The sequence below is a fragment of the Solea senegalensis genome, linkage group LG6 (assembly GCF_019176455.1).
Source record: "Solea senegalensis isolate Sse05_10M linkage group LG6, IFAPA_SoseM_1, whole genome shotgun sequence".
Taxonomy (NCBI): domain Eukaryota; kingdom Metazoa; phylum Chordata; class Actinopteri; order Pleuronectiformes; family Soleidae; genus Solea; species Solea senegalensis.
Window position 1 is genome coordinate 13,750,525 of NC_058026.1, and position 14,300 is coordinate 13,764,824.

The window sequence follows — 14,300 nt, forward strand, 5'->3', positions numbered from 1 at the left end:
CTGACAATAGTCCGTGTGGTGAAAAACAGTATAAGGTCCTGCTGTATCTTTTATCTGCAGCATGGGATGTAAAGAAGTCCAGTTTACAATTCCATGCCAATAATGACATTTTGTCTTCAAGCAGCAGAGTAAAAAGAGTTCAGAATTTAACAGAGGAAGTGGGAAAAGCGGAACTCCAGCAAATCAATAGACTATAGTCGATTAACACAAGAAAATAATGTTAAAATTACATGTACAGCACGGTATATGTGGTGACTATGCATAGATTCACTCTAAAAAATGCAGAAACATTCAGATTTGGGGATTAGACAAATTGGACACTCAAAATTGACCATAGATGTGAATGTGAGAGTGGATGGTTGTTTGTATCTATGTATCCATGTGGTGGACTGGTGACCTTGTCCATGATGTACCCACGACCCTCATGTGGAGGATAAAAAGGTAGAAGATGAATGAGTGAGTGAATAGCTATGGTTATATGAATCACAATTTAAAATTATATATGAGCATATTTAGTGTTGTCCATATGTTATGTAATTTTTGATCTAAATTTGTATCATAAATGTGTGTTTTCTGTGAAACATTCCATATCACAACAAATGCTTATACTGTGAAATATCATCATGAATATTGCTACTGCGTTATTGTGATGGAATATTGTGAAATGATTTTAAGCTCATCCCATATTGTTGAACTTTTTTTTCCACATTACCGGCCGCCTCATGACCAGACTGGAAATAGTGTGATAGTGATAGTGGTGTTTCTAATAAATAGTTTTATGGCCCCAAAACAATAAATAAAACATAACTTTAAAAAAAAGAAAAAGGGAATATTCTTTCATATTTCAATTGACGTTATATGTGTTTATTTCTTGAATGAATTTCCTCAATTTCTGCTTGGGATTTCCTAAAACATACAAAACCAGCACAGCCTTGAAATCAACACGTCAAATCTACGAATATCCTGACGTAATTATATGCTGTCTGTGAGTCACTGACGATACTGCCTGCCTTGTACCAGTCTGTACCATCACGAAGTGAAACGTTATGATCGACCAACCATTTCTCTCAGGCAAACCCGGAAGTAGTTTGTCTCTCTCAGTGGATGGAGGACAGACAGCCGGTTCGGCGCTTGTTTCGGCTCCAGTTTGTCTCCAGAGGTGAGTTCTGACTCCTGACATTTCATACATGTGTCATACGTAATACATGTACAGGGGAGACTTCGATTGGAGCGACCTCGGCCTCGTGTTTGTTTAACTTCACGCGTTTTCGTGACAGTTGTGCTTCATTGTTTACATCTGAGCGGCTGCTTCTAAACACGTGGACAGACAGGAGGGTCACATGCTAACCACGGTCTGTCCAAATCTCTATATAACCTGAAATAATCGCTGCCCAGTGACATTTTTAAGTCCCTATGTGTGTCGAGGCTAACAGACATATGAATGTTGCATTCTTAACATGCATTATTTCTGTCTTCGTTTTCCTGCTAGTTCATTAGCAGTAAGCTAGCCACAGCTGCCATTATGCTAACTAAACGCTGATTTACTTTTTGCTATTTTGCCAATATGTAAGTATAGTGGTATATGTAACTTTTCACTTTACTGTCTCCTTTCTCGCACAACTTAATAAAATCACAATAGAACATCTTTACGTCTTTGAATTTACCCATTACCTACTCCTACAGACATGGTATTTCATTAATTAATCCCAAATCTACATGGCTGCACAGCAGACAACACACGAAAACAGTGTAAAAAAAATCTAAATTAAAGGCTAAATTCTATGTATTAACTAAATAAATAAACCAGCTCTAAAATGACAAGTAGACCAGTGGTTCCCAAAATGTTCACAGTCCAGTACCCATTCAGACATTTGACCTTCAGCCATGTACTCCCCACTCCTGCACACTTAATAACAAGTGTCTGTTTGTAATTTTATTGTATCAGCCGGCCCATATGTTGATTGTCTGTGATCTGGATATGGTGTTTGTGCTATGTATGTATTGATCTTGAGCTATTGTATTCTTAAGAAAAATCAGTTGACTCCAAAAAGTCATGTTAACGTTCTTCCTGTCTAACATCTGCGGGCACCAACTCTTCATTTCACCTTCAGATTTTTTATGTTTTTTAGCTGCTATCCCATTCTCTCCCTCCAGTAGCCTTCTTGCTCAGATGTATTATTGTTGCACAAGTCTTGCAATGATGCCCTGTTTTTAAGATTGAGTCTGCCTCCACATGCTTTGACTGCTTGTATGCACTCACAAAAGTTCAACTTTTTAATAAAAATTACCCTGCCTGTTAAACTAACCAATACAAACTCACTCCCTAATAGCAGCTGTGTTTGCTGTACTTCTTACAGCATAACCCTGGGTATTCAGTTTGTAATCAGGATGAATGGATCACTCAACACCGTATTTTATTTTAATGATTCTGGAATAACTTGGTCTGTAGCTATTCAAACTACAATATTTTTTCTGGTAGAGAAGTACAAGGAAGCCTAATCAATACAGTATGTGATTAATACTGACGTCAGTATCCCTGTGGTACTATAATAGTTTACATTTTTTAGACCCTTTTCTTACATTTTTCAGTTTTCCTTGTACATATGTAACGTAGATAACAAGAGAAAGTACAATGCTTTCTCACATATTTCTGAGCATGAGCAGTGCTTTCATTAGAAAGATTAGGTAAAAACACCTGTGTTATTGGACCATGATGGTACAGTACTTAAATTCTACCACTTTAAGACACAGTCAGGCATTTGTCAGATTTCAGGTCCATGTCCACTGCTTAACTTTAAAACTGTCACACCCCCTCACCCCAGAGTCTCCTTTGTGTCCTTTTAATCCCCGAAGGGCAGCTTGTGCCTGTCTACTGTGGTATTTTAGCAGTGTGTGCGGTCTGGGAGCCAATCATCTCCAACCATCATGGCACAGACACGCAGGACTGGACAGAGCAATGGGCCAATGCATCCTCTGTTCTGTGTGTGTGTGAGTGTTAAAAAGATAGGGCTTTGGAAATTTAACAACCAAGTGTAAGTTTTACAGTGTAATAAGAAGATTTGCTATTTATAACATAATTAACATCATGAAAGTGAACGTAATGAACGTGATGTTATGCTTTTACACGTTTAGTGTAAGTCCTTAAAAATATTTTTAAAGTTTTTTATTCCGTGTAACTGATTTCTGTCCTGAAAAACAATTAGAAACTCTTCATATTCATCCGTAAGCATGGAGCTGAAACTTAGAACAAAACTTTACTTTGAGAAATCTACGGTGGTGTGAACTAATCTTTGTCTACGGGTCTAATTTTATTGGAAAAGCTATATGACGTAAAAAATAGGGATGAACCGAAAAATTGTTGGCCGAAAACCGAAACACTATGCCAAAATTATTATGCCAATTCTGTACCATTGCTTTTTTTTTTTTTCTTATCTAATTTTGTTGTTATGGCTGGGACTGTGTGTACATACCTCACTAAAGTCAGGGCATTGCAACTGTATAGATTAATATTCATGCTTCAAAGAATAAATCAATTAAGAATCTATGAAAATATTTAGGAGGATCTCATTGAACAAATCAGACAACAAGGGTGCATGCCCCTCATCTGCTGCAGACAGATGAGCCTTTTTTTCTGCGCACCGCTCCTGCGCTGTGTGCTTCTCAGACTCCTAGCGGGCTCTCCGTATCCAACACAGCCTGGATCATTTCTCTACATGCTGCTTTATCCCCACATCCAATTAATTATCTTTATTACAAGGATTGAGTACAGGTGAAGTGCAGGAGATTCAAGTGAATGTTGCAAGGAGTTCATAATCTGCACTGTATACAGCCAAAAGAGACTTTCCAGCATTTAATAGGTGTTGTTCCACCATGCACTCACATCTTGGAACCATTTTATTTGTGTTCCAAACTGATCTTGGACAGACTCTAAGCGGGAATAGACAGGCATGTGCTGACCAGAGTATTTGCATGCATCATCACACAATTCTTGTTTCGGTCGTATTGTTTCATTGTCAAGTCTTTCGGACAAAAACCAAAAATGCCTTTTTTTGGTCGAAATGTTGTATTAAACCACTATTCCATGTCTGACTTGTATACCTCTTGCCTTGCACCTGGCACAGTGAAAGAAATTATACTTTTAGTTTGTCATCATGTCTTTTCCACTCTCAAGTACAAATTTCAATGTTTTGAGGGAATTTCTTCAAATTTATCATAAATGTTTTTTGCTTAATAACAAACTGGTCAAAGGTCAAGTCACAGAAGCAAAATTGCCATCACTTTCCTTCAACATGGGGGCAAACAACTGTAAGGCTATAATTCTGTAATAAATTAGTTATGATATTAACTGAATCACGTGGACTTGGTAGTCGTCAAATGTATGTCTGTTGAATGAAATCATACAGTAGCTTTAAAGAAGAGGCTAATTGACGTTTGCTCTTTTGGATTATTGATGGAGAGGTACTTTGTGTTATAAAACAAATGTCAAGATACACAGTCAATTAATTTATTTGTATTTTGCCCATTGAGTGGCCAAAAAATGGTTGTCTTTGGGATTTAAAAACACAGTCCAAACTCATTTCTCTATCTCTGCAGTCATCTTCAACCATTGAGGTCACCATCAACTTGGGTGTGAGAGTTTTACAGTAATGTACTGTATGTATCAAGACCGTGAAGAGTTGGAGGATGATCTCTACCAAGAGGAAGAGGGAGACTCTGAGGCATCAGAGGTCAACAGTGAGTTGGAGTTCTTCCTCTACAGCCAGCTCCACTACTCTTCTAATGCTTTGGAAGTGGAAGAAGAGGAGGAGGAAAAGGAGGGCAGAGGTGAGAACACAGCAGACCAGGGCAGCGAGAAGGCTCCAGATGCCGGCAAAGAACTGGAACTTCCATCACCTGATATCGGCAAGGTACAGCAGCACCTGAAGAAGAGGAAGGACGAGGAGAAACGTGATAAGAAGAGGAAAAGTGATCCTAAAAGACAGTCTTCGTCAGGATCCTCTCGTTTTGAGGAAGTCATCGTAATTGACTCCAGCTCTGACGTTATCTCCATCTCAGAGGATGACACTGCTGATGATGAGGGCATCTGTAGCTTGAAGTGTCGCAGCGTACACCAGCTGCAGACATCCACCCCGGCACAACAGGTAAATGAGAGTGAGAGATGGTGATTGCTTTCTTTTATGTAATTAAATGTCTATACTGTTGATTTCAGTCACTTAATAAATGATTCTCAGTGTTTTCTGTAATATTGATTTTAGAAATTTAGATTTATAGTTTATATTAGTAGTACAACTTTAAATAAGTAATAATTAGTTATATTATTTTTTTAAATGGTTTAGTTTTTCTAAACATCACTTTTATGGTTCTTGAAACAGTGTTTTGTTATATAACATCATGAATAAATTCTAATCTTCTTCTGAACTTAACTAATCCTGAGGAGTATCAGACCGCCTTTTCCTTCTGTGTCTTCTTCAGAAAGCCACACTGTTAAGCAGCACAAATGGCAGATAATCTGTGTCATTTAGATCACACCATTATAAAATTATAATTTATGCAGATGTGGATTGGATTATATGTACTGGATGGTAGAGATGTGTGTGATTTACAAACATTTGAATGTAGTATCAAGTGTTGTTTTTGGTTGTTTGCAGGGTAAGCCATACTGAGAGTTTACACTACAGTGTTTTAACTATAGAAGTATTTTCTCAGTTACCTTGATCACTGGAGATTGATTAAAATCTGGTGGCCTTTTCCAATATCTCTGCTCTATATTGTAAAGCACTTTGTCAGCCTTATCTGATGATGACTACACCTTTTTAATCTTTTTTTATGGATATATTCCTGAAGGCTTTGTATTGACCTGATTGAATTGTGTTTGTTGGCCATGTAGAGGGACCTGAAAAAGAAGAGCAGTCTCAGTGTGCCGGTGACTGTGGACATCAGCAGCTCAGACTCGGATTCAGATGAGTCAGAATCCAAATCTGAGTCTGATTCTTCAGATTCATTGGATTCAACAGAATCCTCTGATTCAGAAGGTTTGGAGAACTGGATGATTCTGGGCCAAGGGAGACAGAATGAAGACCAGTCTATCTCACTCAACCTGGAAGGAGGATCTGACAGCAATACAGGTGTGTTTTTGCTTGTGTGCCACCTCATTTACTCAACATGTGTGTACTTTTATGTGATTGGGAGAAAAGAAGCAGTGAATTCTGTATAGTGCAGCTCACTGATAAATGAATGAGCACAGAGTTGAGCTGCACTGTGTGTGTATGTTTGTATGAACACACGCAGCATCCGTGTCTGCATGTTTACAAATGTGTACTCTCTTAGCATTCCTGGCACTGTCTGCCCAGTTTCTCTCTTCTCTGCTCCGTCTTTAACTACAGTTGTGTGTATTATTTACTCATACATGCGCACAGCTTTGTGTGAGTGTGAATATTTATGTTTATGAAATATTCTAGTTCTAATCAGCATGCATGTGTTCATACACACACGCATACCAACAGTCATGACGCTAATGCCAAAAACAAACAAATGGGGAGACAACAACGCAGGAGATGAGAGGGAGGTGAAGTTGGGAGAGATGGGAGTAATCAAAAAATGAATAAAAATGTTGCTGGCAAATCTCCTCAGATCTACACATTATCTTAACCTGCAGCCTCAGCAACCTCTCCAGCTTCTCTCCAGTTCACCCCCCTTCTCCCTCCTATCCTACCTAATGCTCTCCCTTCTCATTCTTTTATCCCATTTTCTTACTCACTATTGTGCTTTCCCTCCCAGTCTCCCTCTCTCTGTCTCTTTCTCACTGTTTCTTCCTCATTTGAATTTCCCTGGGCTGATGTTTCTGCAAGAGTGCCCACTGCCTCCTTGACACACAACTGGGCTAAAGGAGGGGGTCTGGAGTTGGTGGGAAGGCTTGAGGTTTTGGCCTGGTTTTTGGAGGCAAGGAGGATTTTAGGTCTCTGTGTCTCTTTCTCCCTCTCTCTCGTCTGGCTCCTCTCTGTGATCTTTGGAGCTTGACCTCATGTCTGCACATGGGGGGGCCATGGGTGTGCTGTGAAGGGGTCTTAAAGTGTTTTTTTTTTCATTAAAAAAAAGAAATGAACGCAAATAAATTTTAGGGGCGAGACTCAATGGTTTTAAAGGTATTCTCCAAATCTTTGCTACACACACATTTTAAGGAGGTTCTGCGTATGTTGTGTGTTTTATAGACATAAGATAAGATGAAAACAATTCTGTTATGAATCTCGTGAAAAGATCAAAACCAAAAATTGCACTTATTGACATGTTCTTTCATTGTCATAAAATGCTGCAGTGCAAACTCACCAAATGTGAATTCATCTGAATGTGAAAAATGTCCCAATGTTTGTTCACTTTTAAGTAACATTTGTTTTTAAACACAGTAAGACTTTCTACATCAGCAAAGGACTTTATGATCCAAAGAATGGATTTAAATGAAATGTTATGGGGATGTAGGTTTTGGCCAAAGGAGGTTTTGGTGATGGATATCTGGATGTCAGGGAGTATAAACTTTCAGAAGCTGAGCAGCCACTGAGGAGGGCTTTCTCTCTTTTTTAATGAAACTATATAGTTGCTTTAGTAATGTTGTAATGACCAAACAATTTGCATTTTCAAATATAGTTAATGCAGTTCAATGCGTTTATTTCTCAATCACTTAATTGGAACACATCCAGAAAATATGGGAAATATCCAAGCTGTTTTAAAATAATTTGACATGGAAGTCTAATTAATGTTATTAGCAAAAGCTGTGTTTGTCCTATTTTATTTTGAAAAATATTTGCTGTGAAAAGGTTTGTTTTCAACAAGACACGCTTGAGCATGACATACAGTTGTAGGAGTCAAACTCATTGACAGCTTGCTAATGTGTGAGACCAACGTTCAGTCACATTATTCTAATCCAAATGCCAATGATCACATAATTTGACAGACAAAAACAACACAGCTGGTTGTGCCTTGAGACATTTGAACATCACTGTATATATGTATGTATATATATTTCCTCTTAAATGAATATTGTAGGCCTTAGACTTGCAGGCAGGGCCAGCACATGGTTAGGTTTTGGTCTTTTATTGGGCATTATCACTAAATACATAGACTGGCAGCCATAGCCTCCAGCCAAAAAAAACAACCCTCACATTTCTAAAACACACTTTGATAAATGTATTTGTTTAAATACACTTGCCCGTAATAAAAGACTGTGTGGTGCTGGAAGCCCTATCATCCACGTCCTTTAATAGATCGATGATGATAATGATAATAAATACAATCCTTATGTTGTGTGTTATGGTTTTAAGGGGATACATTTGCGGGCTCATCTGCAGTGGTATTCCCATTCATTCAAAACATTCACATATATGCCGACACAAATGTAGTTGAGCTTGGACAGAGCTTGGATAATTCTAATTCACCTGCTCTCTTATGTTGTAGGTTTAATAAATGTTTCTATAAATGTTGTTAATGGACTTTTTGATGGGATTTTATCGCGCATACATACTTAGCTGTTGTATTTTATAGTTACCAACACACTCATAACCCAGAGGTGCTGAATAAATATAAAGAATGTTCTCTGTTTTTATATGTCATGTTGTGTGTTTACTCTTGTGCCTAGTTTATGTTTTCACCTTTGTTTGTGAGTAACAAGTTGGCATAGCAGTGACTAATAGTGTTTATACGCCTAAACCCCATCTCAGCATCAGCATCAAATCACATTCACTACACTTAGCTTCCTCCACTCACCCACAGAAATTGAATCCTTTCATGCTCTTTCTCGTTCTCTCTCTTTTGCCACTACATGGTGTCAGTTGTTCACATACTTCTACGTCTTTTCTTGCTCCCTCACAAATGTTTTTTATCAAAAACATGGTGGCACACACATACACACACACACACACACACAATGCTCGGGTGGCTGTCTGTCACCTGGATGTAAGGAGCAGATGTTGGGTGGTACATCTGTAGGGACACTGGTTGAGGAAAAGAGAAAAGATAGTAGAGAAAAGGGGGATGAACGAGGGCCGTCTGGCTGTCCAGCAGCCATGCAGCAGCAACCAGACGGAACAAGAGAGAAAAAGCAGAGCTTCCCGAAATCCAGCTCAGTGGCCCCCCCACCCCAAAGGTGTGTGTGTGTGTGTGTGTGTGCGCACGCATGTGTATACACATGCCTGTGAATTAATACTGGGTGTAGGCGGGGTGTGCTGAAGCTAAACTTGAATCACAAGTGGTTAAACTTCACTTGTTGGTCGCACTTTTTTTTCCTCCCCCCCAATTCTAAGGTTTTTGTTTTTTTGTGCCCTTGGTCTTGGTCACTGCACACCAAACTTTGTTTGAGGCTTAGAGAGTCGGCTCTGGCTCACTATCGGGGTGGCCGATCATATCAGAGTGTGTCCGAGTGTGTATGTGTGTTTCACACAAAGTCTTCGAGAAGCGGAGAGAGTGTGTGTGAACCAAAAGGTTATCTCTCTGTTTCACAGAGGGAGGAAGGTAAGCTCTCTTTTCTTCTCTTCTGATAAACAGTCTGCATTTATGTAGCACTTTTCTAGTCTTGTACTTTACACCACAGTTTTGTCATTCACCCATTCATTCACGTTCATACAGCACATTTATGTGCAGCACCCCTAGCATACTCATTCACACACTGTCAGCACAGTCGTCAGGAGCAACTTGGGGTCAAGTGTCGCCCATGTCTTCTCATCTCTTCTCTTTTCCTCTTTTATACGTGTGTGTGAATGAGTGCTACTTTTCCTCTGGAGTTAAAACCTGCTGCTCCTTTCACAGTGAAACCTAATTTGGCCTTTGAATATTTCCAGGTGCTTGTCATGATTGTAACTTGAGCGTGTTACAGTTTGAACTGATGAAATATGGATTCTGTGTTTGTGGCTGTGATTATGAGTCAAAGTGCGTATTTATGTTCAGGGCATCGGGATTTTAAAGAGATTACACTGGCATTTTGGGTACCACACCAGGCTTTTCTCAGTGTGTGTGTGTGTCGGTGTGGGTGTGTGGGTGGGCGGGTAGGTGCTGCAGAAGGGAGGCATGGATAGGATCAGCTCTTATCTTGGCTGCCCAGTGCCACACGAGGTGTAACGCCACACCCACTCTACCTCACAGTATGTTTGAACAGACACACACACACACTCAGCATGAAATCAATGTGCCATAGTTTGACTTGTATTATTCAGTTTTTACAGAGGTTATGCAAATTAGATGTGGCTACTCTGTCCAATATTAGCGCATTCAAAATAAATTGCAGAAATTCTATTGAAACGCTGGTGTTTTCATAAAAATAATTTTTATCTTGTAAATGCAACAGCCATTTCTGTGAAATATGAAACATCCCCTCAGTTTTTTTGTGACAGCCTCTGGTATGTTGCTTAATATGTTCTTTGCGGGTCAGCATCTTTAAAGATTTGTCCCCTACTTCAATATTTGCTCATCGTAATGTATGTATTTTTGTAGCTTACAGTCATTACCAATGTTTTCATTCAGCTGAAGGTGCCGTGCTTTTTCGTCTCTCATTGCACTTTTCTTTGTTGCTTTCTTGTTCACATCACTGCTAAATAGAGCCTCTGCAGCTCCATCTTTTTTTTTTTTTACTTACTTAAAATGTAACGGGTAAATTTCTGTGTTGTCCTGAAAGATTAAGGGATGGAGTAGAAAAACAGATCAAACCTGAAGGAATTTGAGGTTAAAGCTAGTTTGTTTGCACAGAAATTTGTGGAAGGACGGACAGCAGGGCTCAGCATCAGACAGAGGGAGACGTTGAGAGAGAGAGAGGTGAGAGTGGTTAAGCTAAAGTGGAGGAGACAGGGCTTGAAAAGGACCAGCCATGGTGTTTCTGTCAGTCAGGCCCAGTTTGTCTCCAGGCTGTGATATCAGAATGAATCTAACGAAACTGGACCTCTGTCTGTACACACTGACATCACAGTGCTGTTTGACGGTCGATCTTTCTACAGCCGAACCCTTGCTTACAACACTTGACCTGATGTGGCTCCGCTAAACACGGCAGACCCAGTTTTCATGTCATTGAGATTAAACAGCTGGTTAGCTTGTGACTTGATGATCAAATCCCTTTCTTCAAGGCTTAACATTGGATTGGATTGGTGTTTTATTTCATAAATTGTTTTATTTAATAAAACATTTGATCCAACTTGAGATTGACCCCTGTAATCGATAAGACTTGATAATTCTAAAAATAATTTTAATACGGCCATGTAGATAATTTAATTATTACAGTCACTTCTTTGCAGTTAACTATGTATCTTAATTTCAGCCTTTGTTCCGCTTGCGGGTCTCTTCTGTGCTGATATGTACAGTTTATTCACATTATATTTATCTGCATCTGGAAAGACAAGTCATCCTGTCTGAAAGTAATCTTTGTCAAAATAATCTATGAAAATTCTCAATTCTTTCTACTCTATTTTTTTTCCTGGAAACTTTGACTAAAAACACCCACAGCCTTCTGTGGTTACAGCTGCAGGTGCTCATTTGTTTTAATGTTCACTGTTTTGTCTTCACAGTAAGTGAGGGGCAGCATTTAAATATAATCTAGCAAGAAGCAGTTTGTCTAAACTTACACACACACGGACTCAAATCCATAAATGGACATCTCTCAGCATTGGATGACATTCTAAATTAATGTCTCTGTGTTTAATTTTTTAGTTTGTTGTGATGGATGAAGTTTATAGTTTGTTGTGATGGATGAAGTTTATATGAAATGTGTTTGTTGTGGAATATAATAGAATTTAATTTACTTAATGCATATGAAAAAAAGCCATTGAGTGAAAGTGAAGGTGTAATGCAAGATTGGATGTTGAGTGTGTTGGAGTGTGAAGGTGTGTGCATCTAAAAACGTGTGTGTGTGTGAGTGAGAGAGCTGGTGTCAGCCTCACCACGCCTGAGGTGAACCCAATAACCATGCCTTGACCCACTGGAACAGAGTTTCACCGTCTTTAGTTTCGAATAGAAAAAGAATGTGATGTTAAATGGAAAACCCGGGGTGCGCTGGTGAATTGTGGTTTTTGAGTTTATGTGTGTGTGTGTGTGTGTGTGTGTGTGTGTGTGTGTATGTGTATGTATGTATATATATATATTTGTGTTTGTGTGTGTGTGTGTATATATATATATATATACATATACATGTGTGTATATCTTTTTTTTTAATTAAAATGTGCTGTCAGAGGTTTGAATAATGGCAGGTATTTTTTTTTTATTTCTTTTTGTCTTTTGTTACGAAAGCACACAACCTTGCAATTGTGGTAACTGTAGCCTGGAGAAAGGCATAATAAACTGGAGACCTGAGGGTTCCTACTGTAGACTAGTGTGTATGTGTGTGTGAGAGAGAATCGCACTCTTCAGCTTTAACCTTTATTTAACCAGGGTATTCCATTGAGAGCAAGAATCTCTTTTGTAAGGAGACCTGCAGCAGACATTGTGCCCTGAAGCTACAGGATAAAACGGCTAGACTCACACACACACACACTCATGTATGATTAAATAAAACTAAGGCTCAACACCTTATCCAACACTGTATTTTCTGGTGGGACTTGTGCTTCCGTGAGACTATAACATCATTTTAAATGTCACAATATCATATTTCCTGTTTTGCCTCATTTACACCAGCTTGAAAACAACCCTCTGCTTTTTCGACCCCTTAAGCATTTTTCACTACCTGTCTTGTCCTTTTTAAGAAGATCTGAAGAGGAGAAGAGAAAGAAAGGGACAGAGAGGATGCTAGTGGAGGGAAAAATGTCAATTACAATTACCAATAATATTCATTATAATTAAGCAATCACTTAATAGGAAATCAAATTATTGTGTGTGTGTGTGTGTGTGTGGGGGTGGGTGACAGTGGGACAGATGGATGTCCCCTGGGACTGTATTAATTTCTGTTCTTTTATTTGGCCAGAGAACTTTTTCCCTTATTGTCTTTGCTTGGCGTTTGGGCAGGGAGGGGTTGTTGAGAGGGCTTTATTAACTGGTAGCCTAGGGTGGTGATATTTTTTGGGGAATGGAGGAGTTAAGGGGAAGGGGTTGGAGGGATATGTATTAATATTAATACATCTTTGGGATAAGGAACAGAAGGAAGTGGGGCAAGTAGCATGGGGGTTGGGGGCAGTAATGGATCCATAAAATCACCTCTTTCTCCTTTTTTTCCTGGTTTCTAATCTTTTTCTCTTAGATGGGAGTGTTTTAGTTCAGTTCAGTTTAACAGTCAACAGGATGAGTGAGAGAACCCCAAACACACAAAGAGCCGCGTTTAGGGTTAGTACTCTCACTCCGATATGCAAAGGGTTGCCTAATAATAGCAAGGCAATGTTTTTCACAAGGTCCCAGAGGATGGTTGTGCATGTGTGTGTATTTGGCAGTGTAGCACACAGACACAGTATGTCTGTTTAGCAGCTTCCTCTCCAGAGGCTCCTGGCAATGTGTACGTGGCCATTCCAAGGCCTCTCCCCATGTCTCTTAATTAACGCGCTGTTCAGACAGGGACCAGCTGGGCCTGGTCTGGCTTAGTTGGCACTAACCAATATTTCTGTCAATCGAGTCCATCCCTCGTCCACTTGTCTTTCTATTTCCATCTCTGTCATTTTCCATTCATCCTTTTTTTTTTATTGTTTTTGTGGTTCTTCTCTTGAGTGCATTCTGATTTTACCCAACGCCATGCGCTGTTCCATTGGTGTCCATAATGCTCATCCACTGCACGTGTATGCCTCATGTAAGCTGAATTGGTTGACCTTTCCATTACACCTGCCTTCAATAAAACACTAATTAGAAGTCCCTTTAGGGTCTGAGCAATTGCCAGTTAATAGTCCTTTAAATACCTGGATTTATGTGTTTGGCTTGGTGCTACGTGCTATGGAGTTGAGCAGTTGTCATGGGAGATATCGGCCAACTCGCAAAAATTTTTTTCTCTGTTAAGGCCCACATCTACAGTGCAATATAAAAAGGTACAGCAATTATAAAAACAGTTCCAGTTGTAGATTAACAAGCAGCCAGCCATTTACAGTTAACATTCTATATATATACTAAGTACCTTTACCATCATGACTGTAGGTGCTAGGAATGTTTGCTTGAAGTTGCTCTTGTCTTCTTTGAAAACTGGCAGTTGAGACTAAAACCACCTGTTTTATTTGAATGCGTTTTGCTTAATGTTTTAGTAAACGGTGTGTGTGTGTGTGTGTGTGTGTGTGTGTGTGTGTGTGTGTAGGATTTTAATGTGGTAATTATTTTATTATTGACTAAACTAGATTTAACATAACCACACATCTCTCACTCCACCATAC

At 39.2% G+C, this 14,300-nt stretch overlaps 1 protein-coding gene across 1 annotated transcript in view; it reads left to right on the plus strand.

Moving 5' to 3' along the window:
• The first annotated feature begins 1,092 nt into the window (after positions 1-1,092).
• The window catches only part of zcchc7 (zinc finger, CCHC domain containing 7), a 46,497-nt gene continuing 33,289 nt past the window's right edge, over positions 1,093-14,300 (plus strand). The window contains exons 1-3 of the mRNA XM_044028861.1: positions 1,093-1,159; positions 4,594-5,141; positions 5,888-6,125. Coding sequence (XP_043884796.1) covers positions 4,647-5,141; positions 5,888-6,125 — 733 coding nt within the window. The 5' untranslated portion in view covers positions 1,093-1,159; positions 4,594-4,646. The remainder of the gene's footprint in view (positions 1,160-4,593; positions 5,142-5,887; positions 6,126-14,300) is intronic.